Genomic DNA, 23,656 nt, shown 5'->3' on the forward strand with positions numbered 1-23,656 from the left:
TGCTGATATGATAAGAGACACTCCACATGGCGTAAACCCACCCATAAAAAGGAATGAAGTCTAAGCACTTACAAACATGTTATTATTTTAGGTCCCAGCTCATTACAGCTTACAATCGAAAAAATATTTATTTCAGGTACTCATATTGCACCAGCAATTTATGCAGCGCTTTACATATATATTGTACATCTGCATCAGTCCCTAACCCTCAAGGGGCGTACAATCTAAGGTCCCTAACTCACATTCATACATACACATACTAGAGCAAATATAGACAGGAGCCACTTAACCTACCAGCATGTTATTGGAGTGTGGCAGGAAACCCACACAGGCACAGGGAGAACATGCAAACTACAGGCAGGTGGTGCCGTGGTTGGGATTTGAACCAACGACCTTAGTACTTGCCAGGTGGAAGTGCTAACCATTTCACCACTGTGCTGTCCAAGGTATAATTAACATTCTTCATTTTGGTCAAACCTTTTTAGTTTTTTTTTTTTTAGTTTTGCATAAAATGGAGAAAGGTTAGAAGGCAGGTCAGGCTTTATTGCTATAATTTTAAGTATTTGTGTAAGAGATAGCAGATCTGTTTTCATTACCCAATTGACCCATTCAGTTAATCAAGCCCACTAGCTTTGTTGCGGCTTCTCTCATGTAGCCTCAATCAGGGGTCCTGTAATAAGTTAAAAATTGATAGAAAATCAGTGGAAGTGCCACACCAATGTTCAGACTCCAGAAATAATTTTAATTAAATCTAGTTAAAATAATATAGCCAATGCATTTTGGGGGTTTAGGCACTCTGCCTTTATCTGGGCCATAATACAAGTAAAAACAACATAAAAAGTTATTATGCAATAAGAACATATAGCAAGAATTATAGCAAAAGCATAACCTACTGAGCAATGACCGAGAACTAAAAACATTTTTTTCAAAGAATGTAAAATGTTGAAAAATTATAGAAAATAATAATTCAAAAGATCCCAGTACAAGCCTGTCATGGTCCAGTCAGGGCAGAGCTCATTTGGAATATAAATTACATTTTGATAATACAGTGTCAAAAGAAGGCCCAATGTTTAATTTGTATACCTTTTTAAAGCCTAGAAAAGACTATGAGAAAATCGGACTAGCAACCTTCTGATTTTCCACAAAAGTGCATATCACGATGTAGTTGGAATTATATTGACTTTAAAGGAAATTCTTGGTCGACATAGGCAAAAGTAGCAATGTACTTGGGCAGTAGATGAGGAAGTGCAGGGTCGTTTAATACTTCTGATTATGCATGTTTTTCTCCATTTGATTCCGTACGATTACTGTACGTATTAAATGAAAATTGGATGTTGTGTTCATGTACAATAAAACATTTCTTAGTTTTTGTCATCCAAAAAAATTTGAATCGGCTGTCATAAACGCTATTCTAACAATTTAGTTAATCAGCCAATCATTCCTTGAATGGAAATTTTCATACAATTTTCTTATATGTAAGGGCCATCACAGTGGGAGTGTTTTTGATCTTGGATGTGTTCTCACTGAACACCAGTGTATGAGTCTGCACTCTGTATTCAACTTTCGCAGTCTACGTGTAATGTTTCCAGTCTCTGAGACACATGTGTATTTCCATCTTTGAACGTTCTGAAAAGTTTAACCAAAAAATCTCAAAGTACGTTGCATAGTTTTATAAACATTCTGCAAAGGCCTGGTTGATTAGATATTAGACTCCAAAGTTGCCAGCTTTATTGTAGAACATGGGAGAGTAATAATAGTTTGGGTCTTTTTATGTTGGTACTGAATCTAAAAGGCATAAAGCAGCCATGTTTGGTTTCTACTCTTAGCAGAACATCAACTAAAACCATTAGTCTTGCTTTCAGATTCATTAACTTATAGGCCAGCATGGTTATGAGTTTTTGAAGATTTTAATCACCCAAATCCAACCTTTTCTAATTAGATGAGGTGCCTGCCTCAATGAGTCCATCAGAGAATCTGGGTGAATGGTAAATTCACTCCTATCTCAATGATAAAAACCTGAGATCTACGATCAAATCTTGGTCACATTTCAGGTGTCCCATCTTTGTGGTGAATGTGATCCATGTGTTCCATCCAACCTTGGGAGTAGGAAGAATACTTTTTTATGAAAGTTATCCCTTTTATTTTTTCAATATTGTATGATTTTGTTACATTTTGTTTGTAAGGCTTTGTAACTGATAATTTGCTCAATTTCCAAGGTTGCATTGGGCCTCCCTTGTCCCTGTACTCTCTGTACAAACTTTCATAACATATTATTTTTTTAAAAAGGAGAAAACATTACAATACAAAACGCAAAATGGAATAAATTAAACTACTTTAAAGCTCAACTCCAGGCAAAAATAACATTTCAAATAGCGCATTGTATATCATTTACCTTACTCCTCAGTCTTGATTCCAAACCCATCTTCCTAAGCCATCCTACAGTATATTAGATCAAAGTCACAGTTTCAGCTGTAAGGTCATGTACATATGATGAGAATATCGGACAAATGAGTGTCCATTCTTTTTTTTTTTCATGTCTGATATTGAAAGGGAAGATGTTACTAAAGTTACGAAAATTCTTATATGACAATGAAAATTCAAAAGTGATGTATTTTCGGACAAAACTGTACTGATTAAATGAAAATCGTATGATCTGGTATCGTATGAGAAAGAGAAATTGTGTTTGTCCCTTCTAATAATTTCGGACAAAACCTGTGTACTAACAATCAGATTGTTGAATGGTTGCTTCAAAAGTAGTATTTTTTGTATGATTTTCTGATCATGTGTACTAGGCTTAAGTCAAATTAATTTCCTGCCCTGAGGACCAGGTATTTTTGTCTGCTTGTTATCTTCTTGGACACTGGTCTCCCCATCTCCCCATGAATTCTCCTGCCTCTGGAACCTATGAGAGAACCCCAAGAAGTGTAATCTCCACCAACAAAAAATATTCACATAATGCAGGCATTAAAGTGGACACCTGAAGGAGAACCCCAAGAAGTAGAGAGAAGATAGTAGAGTCATCGTGACCGTGCATGACTTTAGATAAGTAAAATGAGCATTTGGATCTATTTTTTTTTTTTATACGTGCAGTTAGAGAGGGGAGTGGGAGTTGCTAATATCCTGGAGCTGGGCTTTAATTATAGCCTTCAAAAAACACACATCCACAAATAAAACTGAAAGATCATTTTTGGATAAATCAACTGTATCGAATGCTCACCCTTAAAATCTTTGAATCAAACATGGAAAAAATGTTGTGTTTTCTACTACAGGACACAAATGGAATTTTAGACACATACTGTACAATGATCAACTGTGTCCTTAAAGTGATAAAGGGTATATTCTTTTATTTCAAAATAAAAAAAGAGGTAATACCTGATCTGTGCAACAATATTGCACAGGGAGGTAGCTTACATTCTTTTCTGGTAGTCCTCTGGATGTGCTGTCAGCTTCTCCCTACTCTGGGTACACCCTTACCAAGCTGGGTACTGAGGAGGCACCTGTGCATGCTTGCTCCCAAGCCAGGCTGTGTATATCCCCATTTCCTCCTCATCAGAATTTGACTGACAGCAGCAGGAGTCTGATCCTGCTACCCTCAGTTTCTCTTGTGAAACAAGAAGTGAGGGGAGCGGTGCTAGAACTGGAAACCGTGCTGGAGCAGAGCCAGGAATCAGGTAAGGTTAGGGATAGTGTACAAATAAAAAGTGCGCTAATTATTCACAAAACATGCAAGGATGAATAATAAAAATAAATAATAAATAAAAAAAGGCGTTAGATCGGTGTTCTAAGGTCTCCATAGGCGTTAGATCGGTGTTCTAAGGTCGCCATAGGCGTTAGATCGGTGTTCTAAGGCCTCCATAGGCGTTAGATCGGTGTTCTAAGGTCGCCATAGGCGTTAGATCGGTGTTCTAAGGTCGCCATAGGCGTTAGATCGGTGTTCTAAGGTCGCCATAGGCGTTAGATCGGTGTTCTAAGGTCGCCATAGGCGTTAGATCGGTGTTCTAAGGTCGCCATAGGCGTTAGATCGGTGTTCTAAGGTCGCCATAGGCGTTAGATCGGTGTTCTAAGATCGCCATAGGCGTTAGATCGGTGTTCTAAGGTCACTATAGGTGTTAGATCGGTATTGTACGATTGCTATAGGTTGCCCATTCATCACTCACCTTCTTAGGTTTTAAGCTAAGCAGCTGGCAGTTTTTCTTTTCTTTTAAGAACACGTGTCAAATGCAAGCCCATGGGCTGAATTCGGTCTGCCAGGCCATTTCATGTGGCCCCCGTATTTCTCCTGCAGCTGCATAACCTCCCTCATCTCACCATTCAGAAGACTCCAGCAGCTGACTCTAGTCCTCCTCCAGACCCTGCACTTTCTGCTTCCCAGCTCTGCCCCCAGCTTCTTCCCGGCAGCAGCACAAGGTAAGGGAGGGTGGAGGGTCCTTGACTTCTGATGGTGGGGTTGCTCTTGACATCTGATGTAAGGGGGAAGGGGGGGTGCTCTGGACATCTAGTCTTACAGATACAACCGGCCCTTTTGAGGGCAACCATAATGCTAATGCAGCCCACAATGAAATTGAGTTTGACACCCTTGATTTAGGAGACTAATTCTCTCAATAAGGCATTAAATAAAAGAACACTGCACACATACAAAGAACTTTTAAACATCAGTAGGTTCCTGTTAAGGATGGATGATGGGGTTTGGTACGGAGTTGCTGGTACTATTCGGACTTCCTTGAAGGGCTGGATAGAGAGACGAAGCAAAAACATGGGCAGGGCTTGGGATCACAGTGTGAGGATAGACTGGCTGGACATGTCCCGTCCAACATTCATTTGTGACTAGTAGTGCCTGCTGGAAACATGAAACAATAATACAGATTACAACGACAGTTCTCACTATACAAATGAAAAAAGAGCTGCAATAATGCATGAGAGCAGAATCTTTTCCACTTACTGTAGCACCCCCCTAGATAGGTGCTAGGATCTGTATAGTTAGGATAAGTATAGCTGTATTTCTCTGCTTCACAGGGAGGCTGTCAAGTAAATTCAGTTTGGTATTCTGCTTAACCACTTGCCCTCCAGAGGATTTCCCCCCTTACTGACCAGGCCATTTTTTTCAAAATATGGAGCTGTGTTATTTTAATTGACAATTGCACAGTCATGCAACGCTGCACCCAAATGAAATTTATGTCCTTTTTTTCCCCCACAAATAGAGCTTCCTTTCGGTGGTATTTGATCACCTGTGCAGTTTTAATTTTTTTGCGCTATAATGAAAAAAAAGACCAGCAATTTTGAGAGAAACTGTATTTTTGACTTTTTGCTGTTAAACATGTCCAGTAAAAAAAATTTTAAATCAAATTTCTTTATAAATTTAGGTCAAAATGTATTCTGCTCCATGTCTTTGCTAAAAAAAAAAAAAATCCCAATACAGGTAAATTAATTGGTTTACTTGAAAGTTATAGCGTTTACAAATGGAGGTGTGTGTATATATAATGAACTTTTTTTTTATACTAGTAGTGGCTGTAATCAGCGACTTATTGTGGGACTGCAGCGGGCATTCTGACACTGGGGGGAACTGACTTGGTGTTGCAGACATCCCCACTGACACCAATACAGTGATCAGTGCTAATAAAAAGCACTGACACTGTACTAATGGCACTGAGCAGGAAGGGGTTAACATGTGGGGCGATCAAAGGGTTAACTGTGTGCTGTTTTACTATGTGGGCTGTGTCTGTGCTTCACTGTAAGAGCCATACAAAGCAGTGTGCAGGAGCTGACAGGGGAGAGATCTGTATTGTTTACATACAGACCTATCCCCCGTCAGTGATACTCAGCGATTACCAGGTACCAGTGGGGAATCACCTTCTGGGACATGGTGATCGACAGCCGAAACTGCCGAAGGCGGCGCGGCCCCTACCCGGAAATGCAAAACCACGTCTATATATACGTGATTTTGTGCAGCGCTGTAGCAGTATTTCTGCTATAGAGCGGCAGGCAAGCGGTTAAGGAGTTCAGGTCTCTCCCCCGTTGGAGATACTAGGCAATCACCAGGTGCCAATGAGTAATCACCAGTTGGGACCTGGTGTTGGCAGCCAAGACTGTGAATGGTGGCGCAAGTAGAGCGCGGGTGCCCCCTACCTGGAACTGCAAAATCTTACACACACACACAATTTTGCGCACCCCTGCTGCCCTGTAGCAGTATTTCTGATATAGGTCGGAGGGGAAGCGGTTAACAGAGTGCTGTAATTGACTAGTCAGGTCTGCTCATGATGCTGTGGTGCTGTTTGAGTTTTTCTTGAGCTCCACCTACTTTTAGGAGGCTATGAGAGCCTTCCAGAACATAGGTAGGGGCTAGGCAAGTAAACAGCATGAATATGGATACAGCCATAGCAAATTCCAGGGGAGGGGGACTCATTGCATGCTGGGAGTGGTATTTATGTTCTGTGAGCACATGGGCTCAGTGTCTTTCCTGGAGAAGATTGAACCAAGCCAGGCTGGAGGCAGGTTTACCTCTCCTGGCACTTACTACCATGCAGCCTCAGGTGGGCGACCTGAGGACCTGAAGTTAGAAAGAGTGACCCTGGTTCTTCAGTATGTTGACTGAGTGGAGCGGTCTGCCAAAAATTTGTCTGGTATCACTAGAGGGTTTCACTTGGAAGATTAGAAGGAGGCTGCCTTTCTCTCCTTGGGCCTTGTGAGTACAGACACAGATATCTTGGGGACTCTGTGTGCTTTGCTATCCCTCTGGTGCTTGATAGCCCCCATGGGTCTGAGAAAAAGGGAATACTGGCTGTTAAGAGCTTTCCAACTGTTACTGCATGGAACTTTGCTCAGTTTCTACTACTTTTGGACTGCCACAGTCTGCCTTAACTGGCTTATACCTGAGGATCTTTGCCCTGCTACTACTACTACTGCTAAAGGGACTTTTCTCACACCTAAACTACTTGTGGCTATTACTAACGGAGAAGTCTTTTTACATGCTTCTGTGAGGACTTCACCTAAAGCTCAGTTAGATGTCCTCAGTTGTGATGAGTTCTAATTCTAGAGTATCCTACTAAATTTCCCATCCCTATCCCCAGTTCTACAATAAAAAAAGTACAAAAATAAACACAACATCCTCTAGACTGGTCATTGAAGACACAGAGCAAAAGTGTACCTGGCTGTGGAAAATACTTTGTGCCTGGTTGCAGGGCTAAGCAAGGGGAGATCCGGGCAATAATACAAGTGGCTCTTACGGGGGTAGCCCTACACTACTTATTCAACATTCTTCATTATGGCTATTTAAGTCTAAAACACCTTTTCTGAACCTGGAGCTACATCTATGTGTGGCCACTGCTCTGCCACTTAGTCCATATCAAAGCTGTGCATAGTTGCCTAAACAATTCTCCTCCACTTCCTCTGTTTTTTCATATTAGAGGGCACAGTTTGGTATTGGTTCAACAAATAATTCAAACTGGGGATTGATAGACTGAGAGATCCAGAAATAGGAGAGAAGCAACTGAGATGGGGGAATGGTTTACTAACAGTCGTTTTTGCTTTAACCAATTCAATACCGTGCAATTTTACACTTTCCTGTCCAGGCCATTTTGCAGGTTTCAGTGCTCTCACACTTTGAATGACAATTGCGCATTCATACAATATTGTACCCAAACTAAAATTTTATCATTTTCTTCACACAACTAGAGCTTTCTTTTGGTGGTATTTAATCATCGCTGGGGCTTTAATTTTTTGCTAAATTAACAAAAAAGACTGAAAATTTTGAAAAAAAAACACGTTTTTCTTTGTTATAAATGTTTGCAAATAAATAATTGTTCTTCATAAATTTAGGCCGAGATGTATTCTACTACATGTCTTTGGTGAAAATAACCCAAATTAGGATGTATTTTTTAGTTTGTAGGAAAGTTATAGCGTTCGCAAACTATGGTATAGATCTGAATATTGATCAATCCTGAAGTACTGACAGCCAATCTAATTTCTTGAGGTCCAAGAATGTCAGAATAGTACAGATATCCCCCAAATGACCACTTTTTGCAAAGTAGACAGTCCGACGTACTTCATAAGAGGCATGGCGAGTTTTTTGAAGTTGTATTTTCTTGTCATAATTTTTCGGAAAATGAAAAAATAAAAAAAATAATTTTCACTATTTTTTTTTTACATACTGTCACCAGTGCAGTACAGCGTCATCATAACTAGCATGGCGGTGATCAGGGACACTGACTGGTGACAGTGTGAAAAAAATTTTTTTTTTTTTTTAATTTTTTTTAATTTTTTTTTTATTTTAAATTTTTAATTACATTTTTTTTTTTTTAAGATTTTTTTTCATATTTAACTATGACCAAAGTAGTACAATGTTACCATAGTAACACAATGTTACCATAGTAACATTGTACTACTTTGGGGAAGTGATCAGTATTTTTTTTTTTTTTACACAATTTGCTTATAGCAAAGAATTACTTTGCTATAAGCAAGCATTTACCTGAATGACATTGATTCATTCAGGGTTTTTTTTTTTGTTTGTGCTTAGCTGTGATTTGGCCACAGCTAATCACATGTGCATGTGATTAGCTGTGGCCATTCACAGCTAGACACTAGTATACAATGGATGACATTAATGAAGCCATCCATTGTATACAACTGTCATGTGACCTGCTGTGATTGGTCACAGCAGGTCACATGGTACCTGCAACGGGGGTCAGTGCTCAGGTCTGTCGGCTGTGCCCGAGGTACACGGCCGGTGACAGATCGCGCCGTTGTGCGGCTCTGCAAGCGCGTGAACTGCGCATGTGCGGGAGGACGCCATATGGCGGCCTCCCGGAAAGCTAATACATTTTTGCGGACGCCATTTGGCCATAGGCTGGGCGTCAAATGGTTAAAGATGACCGTGTCCCTGTGACTATTATAATTTGGACTATGAGTGAGGAAAAATCTAAAATGCAAAAAGTCTAAAAGCAAACTCCTGTGTTCACTAAGCAGTAGGGCAGCTGATTGGTCAGGGACCTAGAAACCAACAGCAATCACTGTAGTAGTGGTGTCTACCACACTGACAGGTATGGCACATGCATAATTATATCTGTCCAAGGTGGATCAATTTAACTATGCAAACGTATCCATCCTTAAACTTCAGTTTTAAGTTGTATCATAGAAGGATTAGAGAGAAAATCCTTTGGGTCTTTTGTTCCCATGTCAAGGAACATATATCTCCTATTTTTGTTAGACTTCTTACTTGTTTTGTCAAAAGAACAAGAAATGAAGGTATTATTGCCAATAGGACCTAGACTACCTACTTTATTGGTCACGCGACCATCTCCTTGGTCCTGCAGGCTGCCTCCACTGAACTGCCTTCCCAAGTAGCTGCTCCCCTTTGCTGGTCATGCAACCACCTCCTTGTTCTGCAAGCTTCATCCACCCCCCTTGGGTGACCTTTCCAAGTAACCGCTCCTCTTTGTTGGTCAAGTGGCTGATGTCATAACAGCAGCAGTCCTGCACTGAATGTTAGAGCATTGAGGGCCCACCCACATTATGGGGCTGGAGAGGAATTGAAGAATGCATATTTCTAGGGAAAGTGCAAATAAGGTAAGAATTATTTTGTTACATCTCTATGTATATATGTGTATATATATATATATATATATATATATATATATAGTGACTGAAGAGTTCTAATTTTATAATTTTATAAAACGTCCTTATGTTTCCACCAAGTGCTGGATGAATTCAAGCTGTGGCAGTCCTACTTAGACCTCAAAATTTGGTGACATAGAAATCCATGTGTCCACATCTCAGTGCAAAAGCAAACGAATGAATCACTCACTAGAACTATATGACCCCATTAGTGTTTGTTATAAATCAGGATAATCTCTGGAGGTTCCTCCACGTATAATCACCAACACCTGTACTTCAAGGTTAGATAGCCAAAGGGACTGGTATATAGTTTCCAATAAATTCCCCAAACGATATATAATACTGGCTGTTTAAGCCATAATACATGAAAGGAATCACAACAATAAAATCGTTCTAAGTGTAGTATTTAATATGCCATCAGTAGGAATACTAACAAACTGAATACACTCACAGGATACAGTGCCTAAGAAGCCACACTGGTACTGCCATGGATGTTAATTCTACTGGCAGCAGAAAAATGCTAATGTGGCAAAAACGCATGTAAGTCACCTTTTAGAACTTGGATGTTTATTCATTTCATTGGCTAGAGTACTTGCCATTGAAATGAATAAATGCCCAAGCTCTAAACGCTTATACGTGTTTTTGCTACATTTAGTGGGTTTTTTCCAAACCTTTCCTCCACAATTCTTCTGCATTCAGGAGAGGGACATTTAATTGCCCCTAAACTCTCCTGCTGCTAAACTCTGATAGAAGTCTATGGGTACATGGACACATATAGACTTTTATTGAGTTGAGTTCAAGGGCTTTGGCAAAAAAGACCAAAAGCTCCTAAACACACGTTTAGGAGCAACTGTTTGCATGAGGTCTAAGCCAGGATTCCCAACTATTATTGTGTTGATCCAGGTACTTCTACCTTTTTATTCTGGTTTTAATATTTTTCATTAGTTGCACTTTATTAATCCTGAAGGCAAGTTCTATCATTTTTGGACTTCCTCAGAGTCCATTCTGTCCTAAATTTTTTGCAAAACCTTTAATAAAAGGGACGCCGAAAGCCCCAACATGTGTTGGGTTTGTTAGCTGACTTTCACTGAACTTTTGAAATAAGTAAATATTCTTTGTACTTTAACCGTTCAGTGCGATGCCCCTATTTTCTTGTCTTCCATTAAGAAAATGGCAGCCATGAGCCATGTGTAAGAGTATATTGGCTTAGAATTCATCCCTCCATATTCCCTATACTCTTATGTTGATCCTAATCTGACATTTAATTAATTGCCAATTGTTTTGGCAGTTATAAAATACGTGGTATAGAGAGACTATCATAAAGTAACCAAGGCAGACAGAAGGGAAGGAAAAATAAGAGAAAGCAGTGTGAGAATGAAAAAAGATTTGGAAAGGGGGGGGGTTGGAGAGAAATAGAAAATAATTTAGATGTAATTCTAAAAATTTAAAGATGGTTAAGATGGTCTTTGATCACAATTAATCCACCTAGCTCACCTGGGGTAAGGAGTCGACAGACTTATAGCTCAGAGAACGACAGCCAAAAGAAGACATTGAAATGGCCACACAGAACTCCATCAAACTGACAATTATCAAAGATATTAAAACAATAATTCTGATTATCTGAAAAACAAAACAATATGACATATTAGAACCTCATCAACTTCAAAAAGCATGCAATTGTTTTCAAATAAAAAAGCTGCAGAACCAAACAAGCAAAAAAAAAAAAAATTACATTGTTACAAGGCTAGTCAGTTTGAAAAAAGATCTAGTTCAACAAAAAGAAAAAAAAAAATAGAATACATTGAAAACTTCCATATACAGAATCTGATACCCACAGTTGGTCTGGAGGAAGGCACAAAAGAAAAAAAAGCATGGTCCAATTTACTCCAGTGGCACTCAGATATTCCCTGGAACAACAATCTCTGGTGTTATTATTTATAAATGTTAACATCTAATTATATATTGTGCATTAATGTTAGGTACACACTAAGTTTTTTTTTTTTTTTATTCAACTCAATGGGATGAACGAAAAAAAAAAAAACTGAAAGGTTATTGTACTAGCTAAGGGATGTTAGTGCAGGGATCTACCCGCTGAGCTATGGTGTTCTGACAGGGGGACTGTCCTGCAGCACACTGATCAGCTCTCACAGCCATTGGATGCCAGAGCTGATCAGATGCTGATTTTCCAGAATTTCCCTTCAACAAAAGCCAGACTGACTGCTGCGCACACTGCTGAATGTCGGCTGGTTTCTGTTGAACTGGCAGATGCTAGCCAATATTTAACCCATGTGTACCAGCCTTTAGGACTGCATCCAACTCTGTTTAAAAAAAAAAAAAAAAAAAATCTACTGAGCTAGCCAGAACTAGTTCTTGAGGGAGCCTGTTCCACATTTTTACAGCTCTTACTATGAAAAAGCCTTTCTGTATGTGAAGATTAAATCTTTAGAGTGCCCCCTTGTCCTTTGTACTGACCTAAAAGTGAATATCTCAACCCCAAGTTTACTATATGGGGCACTTTTTATGGAAACTGGCCTTCCTGTCCATAGAAGCCCAATGCATATGGTTCTGCCAGCCTAAGAAAATATGAATTACCATCCATTTTTCCGTTTTTTAAATTTGACTAACACCTACTGTGCTTGACAAAGCTGGCAATGCTGTCTTTGAATCTTTGGGAAACAGTACAGTTAAAATACAATTGAGTACAGGAGAAATCAGAGGGACCTGCTTGTTAGAGCTTACAATCTAAGAGGGAGGGTTAAGTGATACAAAATGTAATACCTATGGGCAATGAGCCGATGGAGAAAATACATGTACGGTTGTTAGGTGGAGGCAGGATAGGCTTCTCTGAGGAGAAACATTTTGAGGGTTTGCCTAAAAGTGGACAGAGTAGGAAATAGTTGGACACATTGGGGTAGGGAATTCCATAGGATGGGAGAAGCTCAGAAGTCCTGCAGGTGAGCATGGGAGGTGTTGACAAGGTAACTAGAGAGCAGGAGGTCTTGGGAGGATTAAAGAGTACAATTTGGTTGGTATTTTGAGAATAGGTTTGTGATGAAGCTGGGGACCAAGTTGTGGATGGCTTTGTAAGTTGTTAGCATTTAGAATTTAATTAGTTGGGTGAGTGGCAGCCAATGCAGTGATTGGCAGAGAGGGGTAGCAGGTTTTGTAAGTTGTATTTAGAATTTAATTAGTTGGGTGAGTGGCAGTGATTGGCAGAAAGGGGTAGCAGACATTGAACGGTTGGTAAGGTGGAGGAGTCTGGCAGCAGCATTTATGATGGACTGGAGGAGGGATAGCCTATATCAATGTAAGCCAATGAGATGGGAGTTGCAGTAGTTGAGGCGTGAGATAACCTGGGAGTGAATTAGGAGCTTTGTGGTGTCATTGGTTAGGAAGGGGCGTACTTTGGAGATGTTGTGGAAGTTGATGCAAGCTTTGGAAAGTGATTGGATGTGGTGCAGACCTGCAGTGATGAGGCGTTGAGGCCCTCCAGGTAAAAATATGAAATGTATGCATTGCACACAAATTTGTTATTAAAAATATAGTAAATCTGCACTTCCCTCAAACTTAAAATGTTGATCAGCATGCTTAAATAATGGCATGCACATCCACACGAAATATATGTAGAAAGACAAGTAGTGCTAGATCAATCCTTTCACAATCTGAGTACACCAAGGTGTCCTTACAATTTTCATAAATTCCTTCACAATGTCACCATCTATGAATAACACCTTCACCAAAGTGTACATAGAACAGCTTACTATAAATGCAGACCTCTAATTTATAGAAGGCCAAACAGCTCTTCAGATCTAGAGTCACAGGATATAGTAGATGCTTACTCTCCACTAAGGACCATGCAATCACACTATATCCCTTCAACTCCTGTACTCATTAGCATTGTACTAAGTGCACTGTAAACGCGAGGACACAAAACAGAAATTGCCCATAATTTAACCTATAAAAGCCATTTTTCAAATTACAGTGTTGCAGATTGAAAAGGAAATATATGTCAGGGCTGGGCTCCTGCTTCCTAATAAGCAGCTCTTTTCTTTCAGTGCTCAGAATCTGCTCAGTTGTCAGTTAATTACCAGCCACTCATTGTCTCCACAGTGACTCACCTGGATAATATTACCTGCCTCATTAGATCAGTCTACAGCCAACCCTATTTTAGCAGCTTAGGTCATTTCCTCCTTGCCTTTGTGTGGTCTATAATCTCCAGTGTGTTCCTGTGTATAACTCGGTCTGGCTGACTTCTCTTTTGATTCCTGTTCCTGATTTTTGGCTCCTAACTATGCTGACTTCTGGTTTCCTGACCCTGGCTCATCTGATAACTTGCTCTGGCATCCAAACCCTGGCTTCTGTTTTGACTACATTCCTGACCCGTGTTATTTTTGCTATTTCATTAAAGGTGTGATTTTATCAACACTTTCTGTCTCCGTTTTGGTTCATGGTTCCTGACAATACAAATTTTAATAACTATAAATCACAATATGGCTTGAATAGAAGATAGATATATATTGAAGATTGAGATTTATTATTATTATTTGTTTTATATTTTCCCAAGAAAGCAGTGTAATCATTCACATTTTGATCTTGCAACTCTTCTGATGCAAAGTTAGGTTAGATAGAGGGCAAAATTAAAGGGTTTAGGTAGGTTAAGGGTAGTATTTCCCAATTATTGTCGAATAAAGTATATAGGATTAGTCCAAATCTTGGTTTAATTGAAGAAGACTAGGGCACAGGAGGAAGTTTAAGCTTGATGTTATGGTTTGGAAGACGCTTATACTTAGGTTCAAGTTCGGTAGTTTGAACCTAGTTAGTTTGAACATAATGTCATCTTGATGCCCTCAAATTTATAGGAGCTGACCATATTTTATCTATAATCAGTGGCATGCAAAATAATCAGGGATATTGGTATTGGTGGTGATAGCGAGTATTTTCACGTCCTTGTACTCGTGAAAATGTTCCTGATATCCAAAACCGATACCTTCTAGTACGATTTGTGTCAATACAAAGAGTAGCATGTGATTTGAACAGTATTGCAATTCCTGTCCAAATCGCATGCGGTTTCCCCACTGCTCCAGTGCGAACGTAGGCTTGTCATAGCCTGAGTTCACACAGGAGCTGTGCTGGAAACCTCCCTGCACCAATTCCATGCTGAGTGGAGAGTGGGAGAGAAGGATGTTTGGGGATGTATTAAGTAAAAAGTGCAGCGCTAGAAAAAAATTAAAAATAAAAAATAAAATAAAAATAAAAAGAAAATAAGTAGTCAATGTGCTTAATAGGTACTCCAAAGTCAATATAAAGTCCCAAAAACGGAATGATGTGTATACTGTGGTAAAGATGCAGTTGAAGATGGGTAGATGTGATCCCCGGATCAATGAAGATCCCCAGGTCTAAGAAGTATACGTTCCCGAGATAAATAAGGAAGCAGTCACAGCTACACCAGAGAGAACCACCACTCCTTCACTTTGCATCCTCGGTATCTAAGAGGAGAAACTCCTCACAAAGAGAAATGCCCATAGTAAGGTATATTATAAAACATTTATTTAGAGTAAAAGACAGGATGCATCCAGATTGGATAAAACGTATCAGTAACACCGCCAACAAATATTAATATCAGCAGCCAAAACAAACAGGACTAACCGTCCTGTCAGATGTAGTGGCCGCCGGAGCTCCCCAGTGCTCCGACGGCGTGGCGTCAAGGCGTGCGTAGGTTCCTCCTTTTGGGGATGTATTACCTGCAGATTAAGCGACAATGCTCCGGATTCTCAGCTGTAGAAATTGGTCTGCGATTTTCAGTTTTGTTTTTCCTCCCAAATTTGCTGCATTCGAATGCAAGGAGAGGAGAAAAAGTCACAGGGATTTAAAATCCCCACAGCTTTCTTTCCTCCCCCTGCAGGGATGACAGTACGGGCTAGACAGCTTTTGATTTGTCAGCACCACATTGACGCAAAAAGTACCACAAATTTTTGGTATTCGGTATCAGTGTGTATTTGACCTAAAGTATTGGTACTGGTATTCATACTCGAAGATCAAAAAAGGGTATCAGTGCATCCCTAAAGATAATCATAAACACGAACACTCACCCATGCTTCAGCTTTGTGGTCAACACAGGTAGTTAGAGCCGAATTAGTACAGTGACTGGTAATATCCGAAATGTCTGGAATGAGAAGACCAAGCTCCAACGTGGATGCCAAAGAGCTTATAATGTTCATGGCCAGACAACCACCAATCTGTACAGAACACATGAAAAGACCTGGGTACCAAGCTGTGATCATGCTATAAATGATGAACAATGTTCTTTGGAATATTCCATAACTTACCAGACAACTAGACTCCTGGTTTCCAGCAGCGACAGACAGAGAGCCTGAGATGATATACTGGAAAGAAGAATACAGATTTGTTTATGTTGAAGTGAAAATCATGATGATTTATTTTCCATTTGTAGTAATTATTTTTCTCAGTCATTCTTCCGTTCCTTATATTAAAGCTCTGCCACCAGCATGAAATGGGCATAAGTGACCTAGGAAGACTTTCCTGAAATAGAAATGCTCAACACCTTTTCATTTTGAAAAATAGCCACAGCTTTTATTAACAAAGTATCCAGAACCAATACATTTTATTCATCGAACAATAAATATCAAATGTTTCATAATCACAGGATTACAGCAGTAAAGCTGGCCCTGGACGATGCCCCCTTTTAATAAACTATGTTTAAGATGAAGACCCATACCAGCCACTTTGACATACATAACCAGCTCAGTAGGTCCACACATCAATGAACTTGTACATTCAATGGTTGGTTAAGCTACAACATTTCTGTACTGCAACCTAAAAACTTGTGTTGGTACTTTATAAGGTTAATAAATGAATGGCCACTGACAAAAAATCAAGCTGTCATGAAGCTCCCAGTTCATAACCAGCCTTCTTTTATGCACTGCCAAGGACCTGCTTTTCACCTCCTGGGACAAATAAATATTCCCCCTTCCAATCTGAATGCCCACCACATTCTTGGCTAATTACCCTTACACAATCCACCAATCTGTTCCTCTTCCCTACAATTCCCTTCAATTTAAGAGTAGAGGTACTAAACTCTAAAGCTGCAAAAAAGAATGATCTCTAACATTTCTCCTTCCTATGCTCTGAGGCTTTGCCCCTTCCTCTTAAACTAACAAATCCTAATACATGCAGCTTTTAAACATATATTGTCCCTTTTAAATTTGGACAACTTTATCAGTTCACTGAGCAACACAATTCACACAAAACATGCATCAGCCTCACACTAAACATAATCTGGCCATACACATTTTTTTTCTGTCCAGCCAGCAGCCTGAACGAAAAAAAAAAAACAGGTTCCTCCATCCACTCCAGATGAGGTGGATGGGAGGAATCGCCCAACTGGGACATTATATTCTGACAATGGCACCCTCCACTGTCATAATACTCTGACCAGCAGCTGCAGGTCATTGGCTGCAGCCACTGGTCAAGGAAAAATTTTCAACATGTCCCTTCAACCGAAGTCCAAAAACCTATTGGCTTCTGTTGACCAGGGACAGCCACACACTGATCGAATTTCAGACGGTCCCTGCTTCGATTAGTAAAAACAAACAAAACAAGTGCGCAAAGGCCTAGCGCATTACCGTCATCATTTTATTAAATGTTAAACTCACAAAAGCCAAGGTATAAAGACATTGTGCAAAACCCAGTGCTCTGAAGAAGAGGGCATGTTCATCGAAACACGCCAGCAGTAGTTGACTCATGTGAGTATTCTTCTGGCTCACTGTTCTGTTTCCTGGGTTTTTCAGTACACTTTTATACCTTGGCTTTTGTGAGTATATGCTTAGTTTTACATTGTAATAAAATGATGACTATAATGCAGTAGGCCTTGGTGCCCTTTTGTGTTTATGTTTTTCAAGAGTCCCCGATCTAGAGAGGGCAGCATTGAGGGAACGTTCCCATTTTGGCAGATATCTGATGGTTATCACCTTGTATTATCTTTCTGAAGTATCCCTAAGTGCTATGGTGTCAAAGTGTTGATATGCCGACTTCAATTTGTGAATGACCACCTATACTCAGAGGAATTCACAAAGACTGGTGCTAAGTTATAAGGAGAACAGTTTCACTTTGTCAGTTTGACACTTTGCCAATCTATCTGAAACTGACAGAACTGGTTCAACAAGCCAAAATAAAATGTTTGGTCTGATCAGACTCCAGTTTCTTAAAAGCTCTTTCTCATTTTTCTCTAAATCAGCACAAAAAATGGTATGTGCATTCGAAGCGAAGTGTCCCCTGTTCTGTTGGCTTCTCTTTTAGTTAAAATCTAATGTCCTCTGTACCCCCATACCCCCCCACAACCATCATCTTATGGCAATGTGTTGGTTTTATGAGCCACTGGATCTGCCGTAGGCACTCATCAAAAGTGCTGACTAATTCTGCCCGTTCCATCTCCCGCCTTTATTCAAAGAAGCTTTATTATAGTGAAAACCAATCTATGAATGGAGGAAGTGGACCATGTATTTATTTGCCCTTCCTTCATTTATAGAGCTTTTCATAGACAAAGTTGACACTTCTTGACAAGTGCCTATGACAGGTGCAGTGTTCACGTTAACTCCTGTGACACTGGAAGATTACAGCTGTGGGGGGCTATGAGGGGTGGGGTAGAGAACTTTGGATATGTACTAAAAGAGCAGCCAGCAATACAAGGAACACTTCTGATTGAATATAAGTATTGTCCTTTGTGCTGATTTATAAAAAAAAAAAAAAAAAAAATTAAAGTTGGGCTTTAATAAGAAAAATGTCTGCATAACTTCAGATTTTACTTACAAGAACTGGTCCCCAGAAAGGAATTCCACTATTTAGGGTAAAATTTGTATAGCCAAAGAAGGACACAAAGTAGAGGATCACCCCGAGAGAGATCTGTATGAAGGCCGCTGAAATCTGTAAGGTCTGAAAAGGAAACATCATGCCAATTTTTAGCTAGCTAAAGGAACGTGATTAAATAAAGCCTCATTCACATTGGTGTAAAGAACAGACATTTACTTCCCATTAAGGATTTTATAAAAACTTTGCAAAAGTAATGCCCATTTATTAAAAGAATAGCGGTTTATCTAGTACATACAATGCGTTTGCGTTTTCTGCATGTTGATTTCGATCTTCCCACAACAATTATCAGGCATTGCAACTTGCAAGTCAATTGAAATGTGCTGTAAATGCATTCTAAGCAGTCCATAGGGCATTTGCCATTAGTTTGCATAGCACTACGGCAAGGCTCTCCTTGTCTTTCTGTCCAAAATGTTCTGAGAGCGTCCAAAATGCTTTTCTTTCAACTATAAAGTGCATCTAAAATACTTCTGAAATGCAATCTAGTGCTGTAGGCATTTCAGAGGATTTTGTAGTCTCAATGTCCATGTGAACATAACCTAAGAGCCACATGTGTTCCTTTGCTATCAGCATGAATCACTGCTGACAAGTTTTCCTGACACCAAGAGAAAAATGGTGACAGGTGACAGCAGATTGACAGCCTCAGCTTTGTTCCTGTGAGCTGTGTGGAGGGGGTGTGTCTTTACCCTCCAATCAGCTATCAGAGCTCTCCTCACCGAGCTCTGCAGAGCGTAATTTCAGCTCTCTGTCTCCTTTTTCCTGAAATCTCAGACAATTACATAATTTCTGGACTTGATGTAGAGGAAAGAGGGCTGCAGGTAAACAGGTACAATTAATGTCATCTTTGTATCATCTGAGGCCAGTCACTTCACTGAGTATACGGGATGTACAGGTTTACAACCACTTTAACCAAAATGTTTTACTTCAGTTTGGGTAGAGCAGGGAAGGATGACATTCTCTGATCTATATCACATGTTTTATCAGGGACAACTTTTGTACAAGACTGAGAGTGAAGGAATCTCTTTAATGGAGCCTCTGACAGCAGTAAAACCTGATTGGAGTCCTATTCATTCCCCAAGCCATCCATAACTGAAAACCAAAAGTTTTGGGTGTATGTACACTTTACCTCTGTTCCTATGAAGGACATTTACCCAAGCTTTCTCAGGAACAAAAGTTTTAGTCTTTGTCCCTGCTTGAAAGATTTTCCAAAACAAGTGTTCAGTATAGTAAGAGCTACAACATTTCCTGTCCTGGAGATGGCTAAAGCCCTCATTTCTTGTTTGGGCATCCCAGTGTAACTCAGACCTCAGACAGGTTAACCTGGTTAGGTAAATTGAGTTTTTGGCTCCTCTGTAATCATTGGAGCAGCTTGTGATTGATTTGGCCTGCTCTGGACACCAGTGGTTGTAGGTTTGATTGTTTCCCCCTGCCTTCTGGAAGATTCTAGAATGTAGTGGGCTGGAAAGGCAAATCAGCAACCTGAGTATATATGCTGTCTTAGCCAATCCCTGGAGGACTGTATCCAGAAGGAGGCTAAGAGAATGCATAAATAGTCTGGAGGAGAAGTTCACAGCCTGAAGGGCTGCTGCTCTTCTAGGCAGCCCAGCTGGAAATGTAGTCATGCTCATTGAGGTCCCAGCTATGCTAAAGCTGGGGGGGCCTGTTTGCCAAAAGTCTCTAGAACTAATAAAAGGATTTCACTGAGGATCTGGTCTGGAAAGTTCACTGGAGAAATATCTGGCTAATATTGGAAGGAGACATGGAAGTATCAAGGGACATTGTGAGTACGGATCTGCATATAGGATCCTTGTGACTGTTGCTGCTGCTATCCCTTGTGTATCAGTACTAGTGTTTTCCTGGCCTGGGATATTTTCTGATGGTGTCTCAGTGCAGTCTATTTTTCTTTGCCATTACTAAAGGGACTGCTCTAAGGAGTTAGCAACAGGGTGAAGAGTGTCCTCAGTCTATACTCAGCGTACATGGAGTGTTCCACAGTTCTTTATGCCCTATCCAAATTATTCAGCAATAAAATAAAAAAAAAAGACTACCCCTAGACTGTTCATCGAGCCAGTGATTGTTGTCATGTGCCTAGCTGCTGTCACACTAATCAGGGAAAGGAATCTGAGGCAAAACAGGCCCTTTCAGGGGTAAGCACTACATCATGGAAAGGAAGTGAGAGAAAATCTTTCCAGTGGGGTCACAGACAGAAATAAAAAAACTAATAGAAACTGTAACTTTTACCCACTCTATATAATACAATACGATATATTATAATACATTATTTTTCTTATATATGATTTTTTATCCTATATATATGATTAAAACACTATTGGGTTTTTATGAGTGACTAGCATATAATTACAACAAAGAAAAATTAATAGAAAATATTTTTTTATTTCAATGCTTGGAGCACAATGCATTTTATGTATATAACAGCTTGTGTGTATGTGCCTACAATGATGTATCTTATATCTGTTGGAGACTGCTCTGACTGCAGACTGCAGTGCATTGTGATTGGCCAAAGCATTGCACCTGCATTGCTTTGGCCAATCACAGCACTTGACGTCACAAGGGGAAAGGGTCACCCAGTTGACATCACCCCTTAGATATTAAAGAACTGTCAAACTGGTGCAGCTGTCAGCTGGCGGGAGCTAGCATTGAGAGCAGAGCCTTTTTTTCTTTTTTTCTTTTTTTTTGGTGGTGGCGGTGGGCATCATGTTTGACGTTGGATCTACTTCGGGGGTTTTTTTTTAAAATTTCTGTTTTTAATAAAGAACTTGTCCCAGATTGTCCTTGTTATTTTTTACACTACTTTTTTTTGTGAATGTGTGGCAGTACCATGTACCCTGTACTCATTCACTTGGGGGGGTGGGATCTGGGGGCCAACTTGTCAAAGGGGGCTGATAAGCCCCCCGCTCACAGACCCCCACAATCACAGGCTATGATTGTAGGGAAGATGCCCTTGTCCCAATCAACGTGGACAAGGTGCTTTTGGGGGGAGCCCCCCTGCCCCAAAGCACCCCCCATGTTCCCTGTCCCCCCCCCCCTTTCTTGACTTGCCAGGCTGCATGCTCACATAAGGGTCTGGTATGGATGGGGGGTGGGACCCCACGCCGTTTTTTTTTTTGCAAAATTTTTAATTGCCAGCAATTCTTTTAACATTCAGTTGACAGCGGGGAACCCTGATGAAACATTAAAGAATGTTTCACTATTAAAATATTGCATGACTTAATAAAATTCATGCAGTATTTTAGTAGGTTTTTTTTGTAAAATGCTATCTTACTGCAGGGGTCTCCAAACTTTCTAAACAAAGTGCTAGTTTCCTGTGCTACCTTAAGGTGGCTGGATTGTGGCCATTGGGAGTAGAAAAAGCCCCGACGTTAGTGGGAATAAACAATGCCCCATCTTTGGTGTCAGTGGAAGGAATTGTTCCCCATCGTTGGTGTCTTTGGGAAGAATTGTGCCCCTTCCTTTGTGTCATTAGGCCCCGTTGTTGATGTCATTGGGAGGAACAGTGCACCATCTTTGGTGTCATTGGGAGGAACTGTACCCCATTGTTGATGTCATTGGGAAGAATTATGCACCTTCATTGGTATGTTGGGGGAATTATGTACCATTGTTGGTATCAGTAAATTAAAATGGTGCCACTAGGGATGGATAAAAGAAAGCAAAGGGCCACAGTTTGAAAACCACTGTTACCGCATACTTGGATGCAGTAAAATACTGCTTAGTGAATTTTCCTGGTTAGAAGTTGGCAGTTGAACTTTCATTAGGTTTGGATATTCAGCTCATCACTACAGTTAACTAACAAGTAAGGATTCAGTTAACGTGTATGTATATGGGCATGTATAGAGAAAGCCATACTAAATCAGAACTGCCGATTTTCATACTTCACCCAGGCATAGATTCAGAAAGTATTGAAGCCATTTGATCAGCATGGAAGAAAACAGTCCGGGAAGAGGGCTTTTTAGAGAGGGCTTCCTTTAAATTTAACCCCTTTATGACTTCTGTTGTGCATCTGTTTCTCTGTGACTCACCCCCAGAGCTTTTGGTTGTCCATTCAGAAATACCTTGAAATATGTTCTTGTACTTTCAGCTGGTATTAAAGGCGTGCTCCACTGGGGGGACAAAACAAAGGGCATCCGTACAGCATTTAGCGCTATGGCCATTGTTAAAGTGTCCTAAAAGAGGAAAACAAGAAATTTTTGTGTAAAAATATTATGCATGAAAGTAATATTTAGGAATGTATTATTAAATAATACATCTTTTTAAATGTATATTTAATCACTAGATGACAAAGATGCTACACATACACTCACCGGCCACTTTACTAGGCACACATTGCTAGTAGCGGGATGGACATCTTTTTACCTTCAGAACTGCCTTTATTCTTCGTGGCATAGATTCAGCAAGGTGTTGGAAACATTCCTCAGAGATTTTGGTCCATATTGACATAACTTCACGCAGTTGCTGCAGATTTCTTGGCTGCATATCCCTAAACCGCTGATACAAGGCAGGGTAGATCCATGCTTTCATGTTGTTTTACACCAAATTCTGACCATACCATCTGAATGTTGCAGCTGAAATCCAGACTCATCAGACCAGGCAATGTTTTTCCAATCTTCTATTGTCCAATTTTGGTGATCCTGTGTGAATTTTAGCCTCTGCTTCCTGTTCTTAGCTGACAGGAGTGGCACCCGGTGTGGTCTTCTGCTGCTGTACTCCATCTGCTTCAAAGTTCGACATGTTGTGCGTCCAGAGATGGTATTCTGCATACCTTGGTTGTAACAAGTGGTTACTGAGTTACTGTTGCCTTATCATCTCCAACCAGTCTGCCCATTCTCTGACCTCTGACTTCAACAAGGCATTTTCGTCCACACAACTGCCACTCACTGGATATTTTCTATTTTTTGGACCATTCTCTGTAAACCCTAGAGATGGTTGTGCATGAAAATCCCAGTAGATCAGCAGTTATTGAAATACTTGGACCAGCTCATCTGACACCAACAACCATGCCACATTCAAAGTCACTTCAATCCCCTTTTTTTCCCATTCTTATGCTCAGTTTGAAATTCAGCAAGTCGTTTTCACCATGTCTAGATGCCTAAATGCATTGAGTTGCTGGCATGTGATTGGCTGATTACCAATTTGTGTTACCAAGCAATTG

General features: G+C 40.2%; 1 protein-coding gene across 1 annotated transcript; it reads right to left on the reverse strand.

Annotated features, from left to right (window-relative positions):
- Window positions 1-721: 721 nt before the first annotated feature.
- On the reverse strand, window positions 722-22,658 carry LOC149452170 (membrane-spanning 4-domains subfamily A member 4D-like). Its single transcript, XM_089689704.1, has 6 exons — window positions 22,527-22,658; window positions 18,433-18,555; window positions 15,933-15,989; window positions 15,696-15,842; window positions 11,101-11,226; window positions 722-4,837 (listed from the first exon to the last, which is right to left on the reverse strand). Exons 1-6 carry the CDS (start codon window positions 22,656-22,658, stop codon window positions 4,667-4,669), a joined length of 756 nt encoding a protein of 251 aa, XP_089545830.1. The 3' UTR covers window positions 722-4,666.
- Between the last annotated feature and the right edge of the window lie 998 nt (window positions 22,659-23,656).

Source organism: Staurois parvus, unplaced genomic scaffold (genome assembly GCF_062004578.1).
Source record: "Staurois parvus isolate SC_StPar_1 unplaced genomic scaffold, SC_StPar_1.0 ptg000493l, whole genome shotgun sequence".
Taxonomy (NCBI): Eukaryota; Metazoa; Chordata; class Amphibia; order Anura; family Ranidae; genus Staurois; species Staurois parvus.